We start from the raw sequence: 21,614 nt of genomic DNA, 5'->3' as shown, positions 1-21,614 counted from the left end.
AGAAAGAGTTTGACACGGGGAAGAGGAAAATTGTGATGGGGTGATCGTTGATGTGTCTGATTTTGGTCCTGTTCTCTGGGATATTGATGGGCTATCCATGGGGGATGTCCAGTTGGGAATTACTGTTTGGAGCCTCAGATCATCAGGATCTTACCTGCTGATATTTCACTCTGTAGGAGAATGAAGTTGACGCATACCGAGGCTGATCACTCGGGGCTTTTTGGCTCAGTAAGTCTGACAGGTGTTTTTCTCTTGGCCTGCATAGTGTGCAGGTGCTGTTGGTGTTGGTGTGTGTATCTGAATTGGTTGTTCTTGTTTGAAACCCCAGAGTTTTTCATTGCAGTAGGTCAGCATGGCTGTTTCTCCACAACAGCAATCCATCAGAGCTGAGTAGCACCTGCCCTCTTGGGAAGAGGCGTGAGAGTTCCATTTGGACACAGGTCTTAACTGACTTCATCATTGATTTAACATCCCTTTCTGGCCTCAGTGGGCCAGTAGAGTTTTGGCCTTGTGGTTCCAGGGACTGAGAATAGATGAAGAAGAGGAATAAGTGTGTAAAGAGTGAGTTGGGAAAGAGGAGCTGGAGACAGTGACTGTGGAAATAGAAGGATTTGGAGAAGCCAAGGAGGAGCTGAGTTCTGAAAAGCTGGGGATGGATCCAAGAGTCATTCCTTGCAGGAGTTGAGTTGGGATTGGCTAGGGAGATGCAGCAGTGAGAATTTCTGTTGAGCTTTAAGAGAACAGTATCATTAGGTTGCAAGATCACACACAGGTTCAGAATGAGTAAGAAATAGAACCATAGAAGGTTGGGAGATTCTTCCAGAACGCTAGATAAGATGTCTCCTTAAGAGCTGAGGTTGGGGATTTTTAAGTGAGAGAAACTTGCACTTGTTTGTAGGCTGTAATGGAGAAGGAAAAAGTTAAAATGAGAAGGGTAGAAGGGCTTAATAAGGCCACCTACAGATATCCAGAGGATAGAAGGAACAAGTGATGGGATGAGCCTTGTAAAGGGGTAGGGACATTTTAGAGACAAAAAGGAAGGAAATGGGGGGAAATTTTGAGAAGAAAAATTCTAGAAGGTCTCCTTTGAGTCTCAGTGATTTGATACTAGTGCCCCCCGTTGATATTTACTGGTGCCAGCAGTTGGCCAGATGGTGAGTGAAGAGTCCGCCCTCTTTCAGGGCTGTCCTAACAGGGAAAAGAAGTGGGGTGAAGTCTGCTGTGTCCTGGCCACTTGTTTAGGTGGACCTCTGTCAGTATCCGTATTTATTTGATTCATGAGGGTTAGGTAGATGTTCTTATCACTGTTTCAGACAAGGGAACTGAAGGGAACAGGTTTCTTCCCTTTTTCTGTTTGTTGTGGTTGTGTGCTAAGTTGCTTCAGCCATGTTTGACTCTCTGCGACCCTGTGGATTGTAGCCTGCCAGGCTCCTCTGTCCATGGGATTCTCCAGGAAAGAATACTGGAGAATACTCGATTGCCATTTCCTTCTCCAGGGGATCTTCCTGACCCATAGATTGAACCTGAGTCTCTTATGTCTCCCGCATTGGCAGACAGGTTCTTTACCACTAGGGCCACCTGGGAAGCTATGGGTCTGATCATATTTCTACCTGTTGACTGATTGGACTGTAAGGGTGATGCCTTTGCCCTGAGGTTCCACTTGGGTCAGACTTTTGCCTTTCGTCTCTGACTGCAGAGTAACAGATAGGTTTCCTTGAAGCAGAACCCGCAGACCACCCCCACTTTGCTAGATCCAGTGTGGAGCCTGAGGAGGTTATGGAACTTTCCAGTTGGCCCCGCTTTCTACAGCAGGCAGCCAAAGCCCTGAGGAGAGAGCGTCCGGGCCTCAGAGGCTGTAAGAGGCAGAGTGGGGCTCCAGCCCACAGCTGCCTTTCCAGCCCTTGTCCCACCACAGCGAGGGGCCTGCCCTTCGTGTCAGATGGAGAGTGACCCGGGAGACAGGGCCACACTTGGAGTTATATTTGGGCTCCTGACTGGCCCTCAGTCAGTTTGACTTCCTCCTATCTGAGTCCAGGTGTGGGTGGGATGAACCAGCAGGGGCGTTCTGTCCTCTTGCCTTTCTCTTCCCCAGGAGAGCTGGAGGCCACCTAGCTCCAGCAGTCACACTCACGGAGTAACCGGCACCCTTGCAGCCCCCACCTTTTCCAGAATCTGGGTTGGTCTTCTCCCCAGCTGCCCTTCGTACTAGCCTTGACTGAATTCTTCTTGGTTTTAGCAATTCCAAATGCCTATTTTAACTTTCTGAGTTGTGTGTACCTTTAATATTTAATTGAAATTAGCTAATCTTTAATGGATTTTCCCAGTAACTGCGTCTGACCCACCTGATCATGCTGAACGTGTTCCTAGACTACGTAGGTCATTTCTACCTCTGGTTAATGTTCTGATATACGAATATTTAGTTGGGGACTGTTCTCTGCCATAAAGCCCTGTTGGAGTGTTGTCCTGTTGAGTCTTAGCATGTAAGAGTTGCCAGCAACTTGGAGACAGGCAGGTTGAGCTCCTTACCTTGGAGACAAGGGAATTTAGAAGTTGAGATATTCTTGTTTGAGGCCACACAGCAAACTAGAGCCTGTACTGGGACCAGGGCTTTTCCCAGAGCCTCTGCTTGTGCTGCTTGCCCTCAGTGCTTCCCATTGTAGGATCAGCCCCCACAGGGCTGAGAAACATGTCTTGTTCCATTGGGAATAAGCAAGGGATTGCTCTTGTTTCCCTAGTTGCTGCTGAGATAGCAGTCACTGACTTCTTTGATAACGTGATTTGAATATCACCTTATCCTCTGTGAGGAATCTGCAAATGAATAAGGAAGGATCGCAGGCCTCCTAGGAGTTTTGAATGAGGAGATGATAACAGTTGTACTTGACAGTGTCTTGCCATCACCTGTGGATATCTTCCTTGCACTTAGGGGTCTGCGTTGTTTGCTGCAGTTTGAGGCTGTCCTTCCTCTGAAGCCCCCGCCGCCTTGTAGAATCACCGCCACCTTTAACTGCCTGTGTGTGGGTGTCAGCAGCATTCTTAGGTAGAACTGTTAGGCTGAATAGTTGATTCACTTTAGCCTGGAGAGCTACCAGCTCTAAACGTGAAATAGTCATGTTGAATAAAGAATACTTAGAGAGGCCATGTTTTTGCTTAGTGTTTATACCTGTAAGAATGAGCAGAGGTCTCAGTTTGTTTTCTGCAGGAGCCCAGCAGTTTCTTGGTGCTTTTTGCATGATAGCCTGTGATGCTCATGATGACTCATAAGGTAGGTGTGTACTACTATAAATGTGGAAAAGGGGCTCAGAGAAGCCAGTGGCTTATAAAATCATAGTCTTTAGTCGAGAGCAGAACCAATCCATGCCCTCAGTTGTAAGCCAGCCTCTTTTCTCTTTACCAGACTCCTTCATCTACCTGGATGAAGCCTTAACCTGCTTTGTGGATTCTTTCTTCTTTCCATCTCAAGGTTTAACTAAACTTTTTTTTCTGAAATTATTCTACAGGTTGATGTTCTGAAGGCAACAGCACTCCCTCTACTGAAACAGTTTGGGATTGATGGTGAATCTTTTGAGTTAAAGGTACGAATGTCCAGATTGTTGGTGGCATAAATCAGTGTGAAATATTTTCTTACCAACTCACTGGAGGAGCTGTATGGCTCAGTGTGTGTATGGCACGTTTGAAGTCATCATTATAAGAATCTTGAACCTAGCATTGTAGACTTTGAGCTGAAAGGGTCCCTTTACTAATGACAAGAGTAATTGATACCTTGTACTTATTTAGTGGTAGTAGATGTCAGCATTCTACATACATTAACTCCTTGACTCATAACAATTCAGCCAATAAGTCATGGAGCTGAGATTCTGACCATGCTACCTCTCTGATCTGGATCATTTATTTTAATTTGTGTCCAGAGCCTACCAATCTGAATGTCCCTAAGACTTTTTAGTACTTTAATTTAAGCATCTGTTTGTTTGCTATTTAAGGGAATTATATCAATCCAGTGTGATAACACTGGATATCTTAAGCTGTTTAGCATCTCTGCTTTTTGAAGGGAAATTACTTCATTTTTATTTAATAACTCAAAACTATTGAGTTTTGAGAGACCATTTAATTCCAGAAGAGGAGAAAAGGGTTCTTGATGCTTAAGAAGTGGGTAAGCTGATGAGCTAGACTAGTTCCTCATTTTAAGGTTGAGGAAACAAGTTCTGGCGGTGAAGTGACCTATCTGGCTTTGACTGGAACATGTAGACTCTGTGCCTACTGCTTTTTCTGACACACCACATAGTCCCCTTGCTCAGCACGTGCCCCTGTGGAGCTAACATTAGGTGCTGTTGATCTTAAAGAGATGGACAAGTTGGGTTCGAAAGCCTTCTGCATTCTAATATTGGTTTTCATTCTTGGTGTACACCAGCCTGGCTGGGTGTCATCCACTCTGTTGAATCCTGACCTCTTCTTTTTCACTATGCCTGCAGGTTGTACGACGGGGAATGCCTCCTGGAGGAGGAGGTGAAGTGTTTTTTTCATGTCCTGTGAGGAAGATCCTGAAGCCTATTCAACTCATAGATCCAGGAAAGATCAAACGTATCAGAGGAATGGCGTATCCTTTGCATTCGCTTCGGATATCTTACTTTTTTTTCTTTGCCTCAGTAAGATAAGAATGACTCGTAACAGTTTACTTCTTCCCAGGGTTATTTACATTTCAGACAACAGTTCAGTCATTCAGTTGTGTCTGACTCTGCGACCCCATGGATTATAGTCCGCCAGGCCTCCCTGTCACCACCTCCTGGAGCTTGCTGAAACTCATGTCCCTCAAGTCACTGATGACATCCAACTACCTCATCCTCTGTTGTCCTCTTCTCCTCTTGCCTTTAATCTTTCCCAGCATCAGGGTCTTTTCAAATGAGTCAGTTCTTCGCATCAGGTGGCCAGAATATTGGAGTTTCAGCTTTAGCATCAGTCCTTCCAGTGAATATCCAGGACTGATTTCCTCGGACTGGTTGTATCTCCTTGATGTCCAAGGGACTCTCAAGAGTCTCCTCCAACACCACAGTTCAAAAGCAACAATTCTTCGGTGCTCAACTTTCTTTATAGTCCAACTCTCACCTCCATACATGACTACTGGAAAAAACCATAGCTTTGACTAGATGGACCTTTGTCGGCAAGGTAATGTCTCTGCTTTTTAATATGCTGTCTAGATTGGTCATAGCTTTCCTTACAAGGAGTAAGCGTATTTTAATTTCATGGCTGCAGTCACCATCTTCAGTGATTTTGGAGCCCAAGAAAGTGAAGTCTGTCACTGTTTTCATTGTTTCCCCATCTGTTTGCCATGAAGTGATGGGACCAGATGCCATGATCTTCATTTTTTAAATGTTGAGTTTTAAACCAGCTATTTCACTCTCTTCTTTCACTTTCATCAAGAGGCTTTTTAGTTCCTCTTCACTTTCTGCCATAAGGGTGTTACCATCTGCATATCTGAGGTTATTGATATTTCTCCCTGCAGCCTTGGTTCCAGCTTGTGTTTCATCCAGCCTGGCATTTTGAATGATATACTCTGCATATAACTTAAATAGGCGGGGTGACAATATATAGCCTTGACATACTCCTTTCCCAATTTGGAACCAGTCTGTTGTTCCATGTCCAGTTCTAACTGTTCCTCCTCTCAGGAGGCAGATAAGGTGGTCTGGTATTCCCAGCTCTTTAAGAATTTTCTGCAGTTTATTGTGTTTTACACAGTCAGAGTCTTTGGCATAATTAATAGAGGAGAAGTAGATATTTTTCTGGAATTCTCTTGCTTTTTCTGTGATCCTGCGGATGTTGGCAATTTGACCTCTGGTTTCTCTGCCTTTTATAAATCCAGCTTGAACATTTGGAAGTTCTCAGTTCATGTACTCTTGAAGCCTGGCTTGGAGAATTTTGAGTATTACTTCACTAGTATGTGAGATGAGTACAGTTGTGTGGTAGTTTGAACATTCTTTGGCATTGCCCTTCTTTGGGATTGGAATGAAAACTAACGTTTTTCCAGTTCTGTGGCCACTGCTGAGTTTCCATATTTGCTGGCATATCGAATGCAGCTTTAACAGCATCTTTTAGGATTTGGAATAGCTCAACAGGAATACTGTCACCTCCACTAGCTTTGTTTGTAGTGATGCTTCCGAAGGCCCACTTGGCTTCACATTCCAGACAACAGTCTTGGAAAAATCTTAACAGTGAACTTGTAATTACTGGCTGAGATAGGGTATTTTATTATCTGCCTCATCATAAACTAGATTGACTGATTGATTCATTTATTTTTTTCGGTTAAAACTTAAGCAAACAGTTCCACTGTTTCTGACACTCTGTTGAGGGCTTTGATATGGGGGCTACCAATGCACTGTAGTCCCTGCTTCAGAAGAGCTCATCGTCTGGTGAAGAAAATGAATGTACAGAGACATAATTCTGCTATAATGTATAAAGTAGTGTAGATGATGTTCAGTGGGTTGGAGGAACTAAGAGTAGAGTGGCATATTTGTCTGAAAGATGTGAGAGAGCTGAGTAATAATGAATAATATCTACCATTTAGTAATTGCTTATTCTGAACTATGATAATTTATATACTTAATTTATTTTTATTTTTTAAACTATTGAGATGTGGTTGGCATACAAAAAACTGTATATATTTAATGTGTACAACTTGAGGAGTTTGGAGATATATATATATATACCTGTGAAACCATCAACCCAATCAGTGCCATAAACATTTCTATCACCTCCAAAAGTTTCTTTTCATCCTCTTTATTATTTTAATTTTTTGTGATAAGAATACTTTTAACATAAGATTTACCCTCTTAGCAAATTTTAAGTATGCAATATAGGCATTACAGTGTATAGTAAGTGTCTAGGAGAAGGAAATGGCAACCCACTCCATTGTTCTTGCCTGGAGAATCCCAGGAATGGGGGAGCCTGGTGGGCTGCTGTCTATGGGGTCGCACAGAGTTGGACACGACTGAAGCGACTTAGCAGCAGCGGCAGCAGGACTTATTTAGATTCCTCATATAAATGGGATCATGTAGTATTTGTTCTTATGTATCTGGTTTATTTCACATAGCATAATATCCTCCGGGTTCACCCATGTTGCCACAAATGATAACATTTCCTTTTTTGAGGATGAATAACATTATTGCATCCATATACCATATTTTCTTTATCCGTTTGTCTGTTGGTAGACATTTAGGTTGCTTTTATACCTTGGCTATTGTAAATAATGCTGAAAAGAATATAGGAATGTATTTCTTTGAGATCCTAATGTAAGTTTCTTTAGATATATATCCAGAAGTGGGATTGCTGGGTCAGATGGCAGTTCTATTTTTAATTTCTCGAGGAATCACCATACTGTTTTCCATAGTGGCTTCACCAGTGCATGTTCCCACCAGCAGTGTGCAAGGACTCCCTTTTCTGCATACCCTCACCAACATTTCTTACTTGTTTATTTTTTGATAATCACTATCCAAATGGGGTGAGGTGATAGCTCAGTGTAGTTTTAATTTGTAGTTCCTTGGTGATTAGAGATTATTGAGTACCTTTCCATGTTTTAGTTTGTCATTTGTATGTCCTTTTGGGAGAAGTGTCTGTTCAAGCGCTTTGCCCATTTTTAAGTAGAGTTGTTTGTTTGTTCATTTTGCTACTAAATTGTAAGATAAGGTGTCCTGTATCTTTTGAGTGTTAATCATGTATATGAATTTCAGACATTTTCTCTCATTGCATAGGTTGCCTTTTCCCTTTGTTGTTTATTTTGCCTCCTTCCCCCCCCCCCCTTTTCTGGTATTCAAGAAATCATTGCTGAAGCTAAAAGTCTTCCTCACTGTTTTCTTCTCAGAGTTTTACAGTTTCAAGTCTTAATTTGTCTTTAATTCATTTTGAGTTTATTTTTGTACCTGGTGTGAAATAAGAATCCTGTTTCATTCTCTTGCATATAGGTATTGTTTTCTCAACAGTGTTTATTGAAGAGGATATCCTTTCCCCATTGTATATTCTTGGCAACCTAGTTGAAGGTCAAGTGGCTAGATATGTATAGGTTTATTTCTGGGCTTTCTGTTCTGTTGTCTCTTTTTTTTTTCTTTTTTTTATGTTAGTACTATACCATTTTAATTTTGGTAGCTTTGTAACATATTTTGGTATCAGGACCTGTGATGCCTTCAGCTTTGTTCTGCTTGCTCAGAATTCTTTGGCTATTTGGAGTCCTTGTGGTTTTATATAAATCTTAGGTTTATTTTTTCCTATTTTTATTAAAAATAAATGTGAGATTTTGATAGTGATTGCCTTGAATCTGCAGATTGCTTTGGAAAGTATGGACATTTTAACAATATTAATTTTTCCAGTCTGTGAACATGGACTGTCTTTTCCTTTAAAGTCTTTTAAAATGTCTTTTATCAGTGTTTTGTAGTTTTTAGTGTGTAGGTCTTTCACTTCCTTGTTGAAGTTTATTTCTAAGAATTTAGGTTGTTTTAAATGCTATTGTAAATAGGATTGTTTCTTTGATTCTTTTTTGCAAGTAGTTTGTTGTTTGTGTATAGAAACTCAACTGATTTTTGTATGGTGATTTTGTGTCATTCCACTATATTGAATTCATTTATTCTAACAGTTTTTTGGTTTTTTTTGGGGGGGGATGCTATTCTTTAGGATTTCTACATATAAGATCGTCTTCTGCAAAAAGAGATAATTTTACTTTTTCCATTCCAATTTGAACCCATTTTCTTTTTCTTCCTTAATTACTCTGGGTAGGACTTCTAGTACTATGCTGAATAGAAATGTCAAGAGTGGGTATCTTTCCTTTGTTCTGAATTTTATAGGAAAAGCTTTCAGTTTTTCACCATTAAAGATAATGTTAGCTTTGGGCTTTTCATATATGGCCTTTATTGTGTTGAGGTAAGTTGCTTCCATGCTTAATTTGTTGAGAGGGTTTTTTTTTTTTTTTCATATCATGAAAGAGTGTTTTTTTGTCAAATGCTTTTTCTGCAGCTATTGAGACAATGATGTGATTCTTATTTGTCATTCTGTTAATGTGATGTATCACATTGTTTGATTTGCATATGTTGAACCATTCTTGCATCTCAGGGATAAATACAACTGTGTCATGTTGTGTGACCCTTTTAATGTGCTGTCGAACTCTGTTAATTTTTTTGAGGTTTTTTGCATCCGTGTTTGTCAGATATATTGGCCTGTAGTTTTCTTGTATTGTCATTGGCTTTGGTGATCCTAATCTCATAAAATGAGCTTGAAAGTGTTTCCTCTTAGATTTTTTTTAGAAGTTTAAGCATTGGTATTAATTCTTCTTTGAATGTTTGGTAGAATTCACCATTACTGGTTTAATCTCTTTACATGTAACTGGTCTGTTCAGGCTCTCTGTTCTTGATTCAGACTTGAAAGGTTTTAGGTGTATAGGCGTTTATTTCTTCCAAGTTGTGCAGTTTATTGACATGCAATCATTTATAATAGTCCCTCATGATGTTTTCCAATTTCTGTGGCATCAGTTGTAATGTTTCCTTTCATTTCTGATTTTCCTTACTTGAGTCTTATCTTTTCTTAGTCTAGCTAAAGGTTTGTCAGTTTTTATCTTTTCAAAAAATCAACTATTTCATTAATTTTTTTCTATTGTTTTTCTGTTTTATTTATGTCTAATCTGCCAACTTTGAATTGGGTTTCTTTTTCTAGTGTAGTTAGGCTGTTTGAGATCTTCCTTCCATAGAAAGAATGTTAGTACTTATCAGGCGGTCCTAAGATGGCAGAGGAATAGGACAGGGAGACCACTTTCTCCCCCACAAATTCATTGAAAGAACATTTGAACGCTGAGTGAATTCCACAAAACAACTTCTGAATGCTGGCAGCGGACATCAGGCGCCCAGGAAAGGACTTATCAGTGTAAAATTTCTTAGTACTCCTTTTGGTGCACTCGTAAATCTTGGTGCATTCTGTTTTCATTTTCATTTGTCTCTTGTTGGATCTTCCTTTATCCATTCAGCCACTCTATGTATTTTGATTGTGGAGTTTAATACATTTATATTTTATATACTTTATTCTTAACCTCAAAGTGAGTCTGAATTCACTTCCATCCTGTTTTGTGGATGTAGAAACGGAGGCTTCAAACACTTAAGGAATTTACTCCCATATAACATTGTTAGTAATGGTAGAGCTGGGATTTGAACCCTGTCTCTGTGGCCCATGCCTTTAACCTCTGCTTTATCCTATAGAGAGGACAGGGCATTTGGACTGAGCTTGAAGAATAGAGGCTTGTAAAGCGGGACAAAGAAGGAGGAGCGCTGTGGATGGAAATGTGGGCCTGCGCGGAGGGAACAGTGCCCAGCCGTTCTGGGGAGCGGCAGGCAATGTGGTGTGGCCTGAATGCAGGTCACTCAAGGATGTCTGGTAGTGGAAGATGGGACAAAAAGTGAGAGCAGGAGCCTGTGAAGACTGGAGGCTGTGCTGAGGAATTGACCGTCATTCAGAATCAGTAATTTTCTTTTGGAGAGAGAATTTAGAATTTGCACATTAACCAAATAACTCCAGTGGTACAGAAAGAACTTTTGGCTGTTTTTGGCTCATTGTAGAAATTTTGGTAGGTATGAGTTGGAAAAGAAAACAAAACAAAAGCACCTCTTCACTGCACTCACTTAGAGGCAGAGATAGTAGGGGATTATCATGCCCTAAAGAGAGCTGGTGAGGGTTGTAGCTTATGGAGGTCTCTTAGAGGCAGGATGGATAGGATGCAGTGATCACCTGGGTCTGTGCTAGAGGAATAGGGAGTCCTTGAGTATGATTTTGATGCTTCTCACTTATACCCCTGAATAGACATATTTGTTCAGATAGAAGCTGCAAATGTTTGGGGTGGGTTGTGGCCATGTGGTTGGCAGTGAAAATAAGTTTAGTTTTATTCATGTTGGGTTTTATGATTCCAGGTAAGTACATGGATAAGTCCAGAAAGGACTTAGAAGCTGGGAATGTAGAACTTCCTGGGAGATGTAGAACTCAGGGACAAGGAAAGCTAGAAATGGACGGCTGTGGCATCAGCCACCATGTAGAAGGCAAAGAGAAGAGGGTGGGACCCTGAAAGGTCACTAAGATTTAAAAGCAGAAAGCAAAGTTCTTCCAGGAAGGGAGACTAGGGAAAATCAGAGTTGAATGGGGAATAAAGAAATCAGTGATACTTCATTAAAAATAAATACATTAAAACTACACTGAGATGCCATCTCTTACTAGTTAGATTGGTAAAGAAACTAAAGCTTGACATCATATTCTGATGAAAGGTTGGTGAGAAGGTGAGACAATGTAACTACTATGATTAAGAATTTGACAGTATCTAGTAAAATTCCCAGACATCAAGGAAGCTGTCAAAGGCTACTAAAGTCATGTCAAAAGGATACAGAAACCAACTTGAGGTGGCTCCTACTAGCCAAAGATGGGACAGTCTAACTACCAATAAAAATAACTACAGACTGATTGATTACACATTAAATAAGTTACATCCACAAATTTATTATGATACTTAAAAAAAACCCTGTGTTGATCATCCTTGGAAATCAACCCATTCTTTTGAAAATCGGTAATAAAAGTCAATCATTTATTCTGCTTTTCCTATACAAGCTGATAAAGGGAAGTTGATGAGGGAAAGTCTCTATGTATCAAGGTATTGACTCTTTGTTTATGAATAAATTGCAAATGGTTTTTTTCTTAAAAAAAAAAGAAAAGAAAATGTAGCTTCTTAGAAGCCAAGTCAGTGCCTTAAAGGGCCCAGAGGAGTGAGCATTAGGCCAAGCTGAGGGACTCACAGGAGGCTGCTGCTGATAACCTGGAGGGCTCTTTCCAGCAGGTGTTGGAGTCAGAGGCCAGATAACCAGTTCTGGGCTGCAGAGTGATGGGAGGAAATGGTGGCAAGCAGAAGCGACTCTTTCAAGAACTTTGACAGGAAAGAGAATGGAAAGAAAGATATGGTGATAACTTGAGGAAAAGAATTGAGGACATCCCCTCTTTTTAACAAAAAGATTGATGATTTGAGTATTTTTGTAGGTTAAGTAGATTTATACATGAGAGAGGGAGACTGACAAAGCAAGGTAACAGGTGATTAAAGCTAAAGCGCAGGTGCTAGAGTCAGACAGATGTGGGTTCTAATTTTGGCTTTGCCATTCACTGATGTTGGGATTTTGGCCCCAAACTTTGGTTGACACATTTATCACTGGACCCCGTTTATGACTGCTGTGTGGGGCTGTTCGTGCTATGCTGTGCTGTACTCAGCCTTGTCTGACTCTTTCTGACCCCATTAGTCTGCCAGGCTCTAATGAAGTTTAAATGGAGTAATAGATGTATAGTATGAGACACTGGGCTGGTATAAGTAAGTATTTGGTAAATGGTGGCTGCTCTTGTTTTTATTGTTATTATTTAAGAGGAGATGGATTGAAAATGCAGACGTATGGTAAGAATGGCTCTAGATGGAGCATTTTGATGATGATTGGAAAGGGGTAGGAGGCATTTTCAATTTTTACTGAGTTAGGATGGGTTCCAGGGTGAGGGGACTGGCAGGGGTGTGATAAGGGAATGTGACAAGGGTGGCGAAGATGTGGGCCACTTAGGCATTGTGAGGGGTGTGTCCAGTGGGGCATAGTAACTCGGGATAAGAAAAAGGCTGTGGGACTGCAGTAAGGGCTCAGCCGAGGTGAGGGGTTTTCATGGTGCTAGCTGTGTGGTGTATGGCTAGTCTAGCAGCAGTTGGCAGCCTCGAAGGAGGAGTGGAGGAGGCAGGAGGCCGTCTTCATGCAGGACTGGGTGTGGATCGACCAGGTGAGTGAGATGTGCAGAAGGGTGGATTACAGGGCGTATTGGTGAGCGTGTCATTGGAGCGATGGCTGGTGCACTTCTTACGCTAGCCTGGAGAAAGCACATGGTCATGGGGTTGGAAACCGTCACAGTTTTTTTTCCTTCACAGTTTTAATGGAAATAGATGTGTGTGTTGTATAGAAGAACTTGACATTGTGTTTAGGGAGTTGTATTTCGGGGTTTCAGATGTTAAGAGTGGTAGAATTCTAGGTGCCAACAAGATCATGGTAAGGGCAAGTGTTGGAGGTGGGGGGCCAGATGGGGTTGGATGATGGCTTTCCTGGTGGGGATTTGATATGAGTAGAAAGGATGTGTGCTTCTAGGGGTGATAGGGGCTTAAAGTCAAGTTTTGTATTTTTCAAGAGGCTTTGGGGTGGTCTTACTTGGAGGAAAGGAACTGTGGAGTGGATCGCCTTTTCAGAGGCCTTGACTAGATTGCATGGTGAGTGGTGAAGGCGCAATGTAGGGTGGATTGCAGAGCCACAGGACAGAGAGAGCTGTTGCTGAGATAAAAGATCAAGCTTGGGGTGCTGCCTGAAGTTCTTTTTAGGAATCATCAAGAACAGAGGAACTTGTAATAAAGCTTCCCTGGATTAATGTCTGTTCTCTGCAGGACTGTCCTTGGGCCCAACCATGGGCCAAGACTTGTGTGTGTAGGGGGGAAAATGGCTGGTGGAGGAGAAATGGTACCTTTCCCAGGGAACCCCCAGGTTGATGGATGCTTACGTTGACGTCTAAAGGTGATGCTCGACTCTCATATCCTCCGACTCTTAGGAGATAGAAACAGGTTATAGAGGAATGGAAATGTGATGCAAGTGTGTGCTAAGTTGCTTCAGTTCTGTCCGTCTCCTTGCAACCCTGTGGACTGTAGCCAGTCAGGCTCCTCTGTCCATAGCATTCTCCAGGCAAGAATCCTGGAGTGGACTGCCATTTCCTCCTCACAGGGGATCTACCTGACCCAGGGATTGAACTGGGGTCTCCTACATTGCAGGCAGATACTTTCCTGCCTAAGCCACCAGGGAAGCCCCCCTAGTTACTAATAACTCGACCTCATTCTCCTTAACATTGAGTTTCACTGTGTACAAATTCCAAGTTAAACCCTGTTGATGGCCATTGGGATGTCTTCTGTTCTTCACTGTTGCCAAAAATGTTGTGGTTAATGGCCTTGTACACAGAGTCCTACACACTTTCAGAACTATTTCAGTTTGTTTTTTTCTATTTAGAGGTTTGTTTCTTCAGTGCTGTGTCATGGCAGTGAACTCTGCTTGGAGTCCATCCTCGCTAGTTTGGAAATGTGATTTCCAGTGTGTGCTCTCTTTGTTTACCACAGTCCTATGGTAACAATATGGGTTGCATGGAGGCTGTCACACTGGGGTCTCACATGTACTCTCTACCAGGTGTACAAAAGCCTTGTAAGTTTTTTGATGCCTTTGATGAAGATGCCAGGGAACAGGGAAAGCTCTGGGATTGTACAGGGTTTTACATAAAAGCTGAAGCAGCTGTTGTACCCTAGGCATGTGGGATGTAACCTTGTTCCTCCTCTGCTTTTTTCTGGTGTTCTTCGAACATTCCCTGTGTAGGCTCTGAGCCAGAAGGATGCTGGTGAGGTCCCAGGCGGTTCCCCTTCCTTGAGGCTGGGGATAGGACACCTGTGCCTTTCCCCATTTAGCCCTAACTCTAGTCCTACCTCTAAACTCCCCATGAAAGTCGACGTAGCACCCTTGCCCAGATCCCTGTCTGCAAACCAGACATTCCAGCTGCTGGTCTGCAAAGCTGCCCGTTTCACAGATACCACAAAGGAATGTGGGTTTGAATTGAGATCACTTTTCTTGGCCAGCTTTGGAGCCTGGGAAAAAAGAGCTGCTTTTGGAAAAAGCTTTAGCAGGGGTTTGTTACTTGCAAGGCTGAGGTTGGAGGTTATATTCCCTGTAGGAGGGCTCGAGCTGGGAGAAGTAGCCCCATTCTCTTGTGTGGTTCCGCTACCCCCATCCCTGCAGAGTGTGTCTCTCTGACTGACTGGCCAGGGCCTGGCGGGGAGCTGGTGGCATTCCTGCCAGCAGCTGTGACTGGACAGTGCGGTTGCCGTTTACTTACTGCCACCCACTCTCATTCTCCCCACTGCCTGAGAGAGAAAGAAACACTGTCTTTCAGTTTTGTGATGCCGTCCCAGTAGTTCATGATTGGATGTATAAGAGTCAAGAGAAGAAGCTGGGGTGGAGGCAGGAGAGGGGCGTGAGGTGGAGTGTGTTGGACGATCTGGTTTCCTTCCTCTTAATTGTAGGGAGAGTACTGAGAGAGTGAGTCTCTTTCTTTGTGTTCACACGTACCCTCCCTCCTTAGCCTTCTCTGACTTGTAACACCAGGGAGGGTGAAGGGTAGGAGTTCCATATGCCCCGTAGCCATGAACTTATCTTTCATGGATATGAGTTCTTAGTAGGGTACTCATAAAAGGCCCCTGAAATCGTCTGCAAAATTGTGTGTTCACATGTTTCTTGAGACAGGGTTCATGGCTTTTACCAGATTCTCAGAGAAGTCTCTTACTCCTGAGAGGAAAGAACCTCTGCTTTGGGGTTTGAACCTTGGACTACCAGTAGGAAAAGCAGTAGTTGACATTCACTGGGCTCCGACTACACACAAGGCATGGCTGAGCACCTGACATGCATTGTTTCAATTGAGCTTCCAGACCTTGTGAAGGAGAGTATTATGATTATTATTTTTGTAACAATGAGGATGTGGAGGCACCAGGTTTTCAAGTAGCAATAATCACACCTTGGATAAAACTAATTAGCTATGATACCACCACTGTGCAAGGTTGGAAGCACCAGGAATAGCACACTGGTTCCAGAACGATGGAGTTTGCGGGAGCTGGGACTTAACACAGATAGTCCGATTCTAGAACTCTTAGCCAGTCTTGGTAGGACCTCCATAACAAGCTAGAGCGCTCCATAATGACTCTGCGATGCAGCCAGCTTTAAAGTTCCTTTCCTTCATTACTCCAGTGCCTGAATTCTAGTATACGCTTCCATTGGCCCTGATTAGCACTTTTACCTACTGAGTTTCCACATCCCTGGAGGGATCCGGGAAGAAGGTTGCCTTTGGGAAGTCGCATCTGTTTAATTTTAAATCTTGGTTCTGTTGTCCTCAGTGAGAGCCCTGAAGCAGAAACCCATGGCCTTACCTCAAGGTTACTATGAGCATAAAATAAGATGATCATGTACCTGAAATAACTTTGAAAGCCACGAGCACCATGGGATTATATATCAGAATAGTGACATCTGTTATTTTCCTGCAGAATGTGGGCACTTCAGGCCTCAAAGGGACAGCACCCTCCTGGTCCAAAGGGTATGAGACCTGGGACTGTTTGTCGAAGCTGCCTGTGGTCAAAAGTACGTTCTGGACAGAGGAGGTGGTGATGTAACTGGGCTGTGTGTGTGTGTGTGTGTGTGTGTGTGTGTGTGTATTGAAAAATCCCTCTTTACTCTTTCCTCATTTTGGGTTTGTCCTTTGAGTCAAGTCAAATATTTATCCAGTATTTCTGAGTACAAAAGTAGTGTATGAGAGACTTGTGAGGGATACAGGGGTAGAGCCCCTTTCGTTATGAAGCGTGCAGTGTCATCGGAGAGCAAGGACGGCCTGAGTGTATGAAGGGAGATGTGTGGTAAGTTCAAGTGCAGACCACAGTTGGGGCATCCTGGTTGATTTCAGGAGAGAGGGGAAACTCCAGGTTGGAAGAATGGAGGCAGGTAGATCAGGCTGAGGGATTTGGACACTTCGGTTCATGGAGCTGGGGATGGTGGTGTTGGGTTGGGGATGAACCAAGCAGCCTAGGGGTCTGATCGCAAGATCTGGGAGGGCCTGGAGTTACTGGGAGCTTCTCCCTCACACGTGGGAGCTGGATCTTTTGATCCAGCTGGATCTTTTGAATGTCCCAGCATGGGTCAGAAAGGGGAGCTTGATGCCAGTCAGGTTCTTTGCTTTTTGTTTCTACAGCTCAAATGAAAATTAAATGTGTTATTGACAGTAGTTTTTGAACAGTTGGGCTGGGCTGAGGAGACCACACACCTGGTTTTTCCTGAGGAACTTTGTGCCTGGGGTTTGGATCAGAGTAATGGGAAGATTGTGTGTTGTTACTTCTTCGTTTCTTTAGCCCCTCGTTCCACACGCACAGACAGCCCCTAACCATACATCGGACATTGGAAGTGCTTAGTACATACTTTTTTTTTATTTGGTTGGTTGATTTGGGGAGAACCAGTCTCTGTAATAAAGTTTAATTTGAGGCAGTAGTTTCCAGTTCCTCAAGCAGCACTCTTTTAATTTGAGTTGATTTGAGTTGCCACTATCTTTCATTTCCTGTCTGAGGCTGTCCTGTTGTAAAAGTGCTAATTATCACTATTTGGACCATTAGGTAGCAGTTGCAAGGAGCCTGTATCATCCATAAATGGCATTGTAGGCACTTAAATAATTGAAAATAGGCTCTTAAGTTAAAAACCTGTTTAGACCTATATAGATAGCCCCACTATGTTCTTTTACTAATGTTTTTTCTGCTTCTTTTGTCAGCATACCATGGGGTGGATTGGATCACCCAGGGGCCCAGGTCAGTCCCAGTGGGGTATCTGTCCTGATCTTAGTTCTAAGAGAAAGACTTACGGATAACAGCAGTGGGGATGTTCAGAGAATACTTCAAAGGGAGTCTGGCTCATGCCATACAGGGGGGCAATTGCCTTTACTTGTTCCAGAATTGAGGTGAACCATTTCTAGGGGAGAGGGAATGGGTAGGCAATCTAGAGCAGGGTTGGCAGCTTTTATTTTGTACTTTCCAAGTGTCTATATTGTTTGGATGTTTTTCATCAAGGACTTTTTATAACAATACAAAAATTATATAATAAAAATGATAATGTAAAAATTGAGTTGTGACATTACAAAGTTAAGTAATTAAATACAGGTGGAGAATAGAATGAAATTAGAAGCATCATTTTGTTATGGCAGTACTACAAATATTTGCTAGCTTTATGACTGACTTTTCTCTGCTGTGGAGTCCAAGCAGAATGACACCCTTAACTCCAAGCTGCAGGTATTCAGTACGTGTATCACCTCAGATGGCAAACCGGATTGTGGATTCTGCAAGGAGCATCCTCAACAAGTTTTTACCTGATATCTATATTTACACAGACCACATGAAAGGCATCAACTCTGGGAAGTAAGTGTCTGTGCATTTGGGGAGCCTAATTCTGCAGCCTCCCTAAGCATTTTTCATCCTCCTGGTCTCTGATTGAAGCTTAAGCTGCCAGCTCTGAGGTTGGGCAGCCAGAGGAAGAATGATTCACATTTTTTTTCCTTCTGACTTACTGCCATTGTCACCACCAAGTATATTCTGAGCACCTATCACATGGAAAGCATCACCGTGCCCAGTGCTGGGTGATGAGGGTTTGAAATACCAGCCTCAGGGAATTAAAACCCAGCTATTAATAAAAGTGCCTCCAGCTTTAAATCCCATCTGCACTCTGTTCCCACTAAAAAGTAAAGTAAACAAAGTTCTCCCATCCTGAGTAAATAACAATTTAGGGAAAAAAATCCTTTGTTGGTCTAAGTGCCAGTCGGCGCCTCTCTCCATCAAGGGGAATGACACCCTTGGAGCCAGAGAAACTTGTTATTGCAGATTTTAATTTGGTTTAGTTAGAGCCTTTGTGGAAAACCTCACGTTAGAACATAAAAAGTTAATAATGATGATCTATGTAATGAAAATATCTGTTTTAGGCTTTTGTTATATATTTAGAAACCACTAATTTTTTATTATGAAAATGTTAAGCGTACAGAAAAGTTGGAAGGATAATACAGTGTACATTTGTGTATTTTTCTTACTTGTAGGTTGAGGTTATTTTGCCAAATTTGCTTTCCTTGTATGTGAGTTTTCTCTGTTTTTGTTGAGCCATTTTAGTGTGAATGACAGTACCTTTACACTCTGGACCTGAACTTTTCAGGTTGTGTCTTATAAAAGTAAGAACATTAGAGACTGACAATTGTGAGATAAGAAATCAGTTTTTTTCCTAAGTTGTACCGCAACTCATCCTTTCATAGTCCTTCCTCTGAGCTTTCTTTAACCTCAGGAAAAGAAGGAAAGAGAGGGGAAAGAAGGGGGCGAGTGTGTTATGGGATCTCTGACCTTCATGAGGCCTAACTAAAAGATAAAGGAGATTTCACAAATGCAGTGGTGGCTCTTTGTCCAGAGCAACAGAGGAGGTGGTGTCAGAGCTTAGCGTTGGGAAAGGATTTGTGTGCGAAGCTGGCTGTTTCCTTGGGAATTGGAAAGGTCAGTGATGGTCCCAAACTTTTGGTGTATTGCTCAAATACCATTGGTGGTGTCCTCATTCCTAACATGTGAGGGATAATGCCTATATCCCTAGGTTACTGTTACTGTAAAGATGATAAGATCCCATATGTAAGCCCCTAATGCAATGCTGGGCACATAGTAGGTGCTGCAGAAATGGTAGCTGCTAATGCCGTTCTTGCCTTTTTCCTCCCTTCTTGGCTGCAGGTCTGGAATTATGTGTCAGCTGTTTTCTGGGGAGAGGGAATTACAAGGGATGGGGGAGGATAGGTGGTGCCAGCAGCTGTCTGAGTGGCCTGATCTCTGTGGTGCCTTGTCATCTGGCCTCTCACTCTACAAAGAAGCAGAGCAGACCAAAAGGCTGTGCTCCCAGCTAGAATGTGGCTTTTCATAATGCCGTCATTGAGCAGCCAACCCTAGGGCTGCGCAAGGCCCATACTTGCGAATAATGAGTAGGAAGCTCACATGTGTATGGAGATGTAGGCATAATATAGCCTTGTGTTACAGGTAAAATTTACCTATAAAACCAATGCACGATGTTAAATTTGCATTCTGCTTTCTAAATAACAAGTTACGGTTGACAAACAGTGATCTTCCTTCTCCCTTATGAAATTATAGTCATGAGTAGGTGTTTTCCTTTTCTAATTCAGTGAAGTGTCCTTGTAAGTTAAGCTCGCTGAACTCTGGGAGTGAGAGTCCTATGTGGCCATGCCCTGGGGCTTTGGGAGCCAGCAGTTCTTGGTGGCCTGTGTCAGTTCTTTGTCTGGTACACATTTGTCCAGCATGGTCCCATTTTGATCCCCAAAGTGACTTTTTGAAAAATCTAGCCCTTTATCAATTAGAAAGTTTTGGAGCCCGTTATCTATAAACTGTACTAATGCCGTCTTCAGTGAGGTCACTTGGTGATTAGCTGCTTTGTCAGCATAACTTGAAATAGGCCTGATAATATACATACCCCAAATTGGGGGGTGGGGGATGTCGGCATAACATGCATAGAGCATAATATGTTATCGTGTTGTTTTCTGTAAAACAAATATGATATCAAATGGAACAATCTTGATTAAATGTGAAGTTCATTGTAATAAGTACACATACCTCAAAAATTTCACATGGATGGAAAAGTTTGGAAGTGCTTAAGAACTACAAGTTAAGTGGGTTAGAGCGGTGATGGTGGCTTGTCTCCTGGCCCTTCCTCCCTCCGTTTTCTCCTTGTCATTTTGTGCCACTACCTCGGCTGATGAGCTGGGTGCCCCTGGTCAAGTGAGTCATAGGCATCTTGAGATTGTTCTTTAAATGTCCCATGATGATGCTGGGAAGTACAGTGTTAGATTGTTGAGTGTGACTCAAAGTGCCCTGGAACCTGTGTTCTCACTGCTCCCTCTTCCCTTGGCAGGTGTTATTAACCCTTGGCTGCATAGACAATCAATTTTTTTTTTTTTTAAGAAATTAAGGACCAACCAGTATAGTTCCCCCTTGTTGTGAGCTCATATAGTACATTATTAGTTTTACATGTAGTTTTTCTGAAACAAGTATTTTGGCTAGTTTTGTGCTAGATGCATAGAAGGTGCTTCATGAACATGTATGTTGAATTGTGTTAAAGGAGGCAGGGTTGTATCGTGCTTGCATGTGGAGTGTACTGCTGGGAGCTGTATATAGCTAACCCTGGAACAGCGCTTGGATTAGGAGTGCTGAACTTCCCTGTACTCGAAACCAGCAGTCAGCTCTCCATCTTTGGTTCCTCTGTATCTGGGGTTCGTATTTAGTGAAAAAAGATCTGTGTCACTGGACCTGAGCAGTTCAAACCTGTGTTATTCAAGGATCAATTACATTTGTTTAAAAGGGACTGAGCAAGGTAGATGTGAGGGGTCACGTTTAGAAGTTTTGTGGGGAGATGCTTGTGTTTATTATTGTCAACTGATTTTGTTTTACATCAAACTGGTTGTCACTAAGCCTCACGAGAGCAGGGGCCTGTGTGTGCCCCAGTTCCTGGGTATGTGGAAACTTTCTCCTAAATGTTTTTTGTGTGCATGAGTGCACAAGGCATTTGTGGTCCTGGACTGGTAACGGTGTTAGGTTCTGGCTGCTAATGGTCAAAACACCTGGGCAAGAATATGGTACTGGTTTCTGGATTATATTCATTGAATTCTGAGTTAGCGATGTCCCGTGGGTACAAAAGCATAAAGGTGTAGCTTCTCTAGGCCCTTTCTCCTTGGGTGGTCTTTATCGCTACGGAGCAACAACTTGCTGTTTCTCAAGAAGAGCTGTAATCAGGTGCTCCCCAGGCTACTTACATTTCTGGGGTGGTTGAGTGAGGGCCAAGCAAGTGGAGAACTTGTGTGGTCTTTGGCTTCTGGAACACCTATGTTTGAAGTGCTTATCAGTCTTTTTCTGGCCATGTGGACTTGATGCTGGTTGCTTGATTTGTCCATTTCCTCAGTTCTAAGGTGGGATGGTA

General features: G+C 42.5%; 1 protein-coding gene across 3 annotated transcripts in view; it reads left to right on the top strand.

The window, feature by feature from the left end:
* Positions 1-21,614, top strand: part of RCL1 (RNA terminal phosphate cyclase like 1) — a 63,619-nt gene that overhangs the window by 25,331 nt on the left and 16,674 nt on the right. Inside the window, exons 4-6 of one of the 3 annotated variants that reach the window (XM_068974705.1) lie at positions 3,498-3,572; positions 4,467-4,591; positions 17,906-18,031. In XM_068974705.1, the coding sequence (XP_068830806.1) occupies positions 3,498-3,572; positions 4,467-4,591; positions 17,906-18,031 (326 nt within the window). Of the gene's footprint in view, positions 1-3,497; positions 3,573-4,466; positions 4,592-16,400; positions 16,493-17,391; positions 17,429-17,869; positions 18,032-21,614 lie in introns of those variants that run through there. The other 2 variants (XM_068974706.1, XM_068974704.1) reach the window with 2 other exon arrangements.

The sequence above is a fragment of the Capricornis sumatraensis genome, chromosome 6 (genome assembly GCF_032405125.1).
Source record: "Capricornis sumatraensis isolate serow.1 chromosome 6, serow.2, whole genome shotgun sequence".
NCBI lineage: Eukaryota > Metazoa > Chordata > Mammalia > Artiodactyla > Bovidae > Capricornis > Capricornis sumatraensis.
Note: the sequence above shows the minus strand (reverse complement) of the source record. Positions and strands in the feature narration are given on the sequence as shown.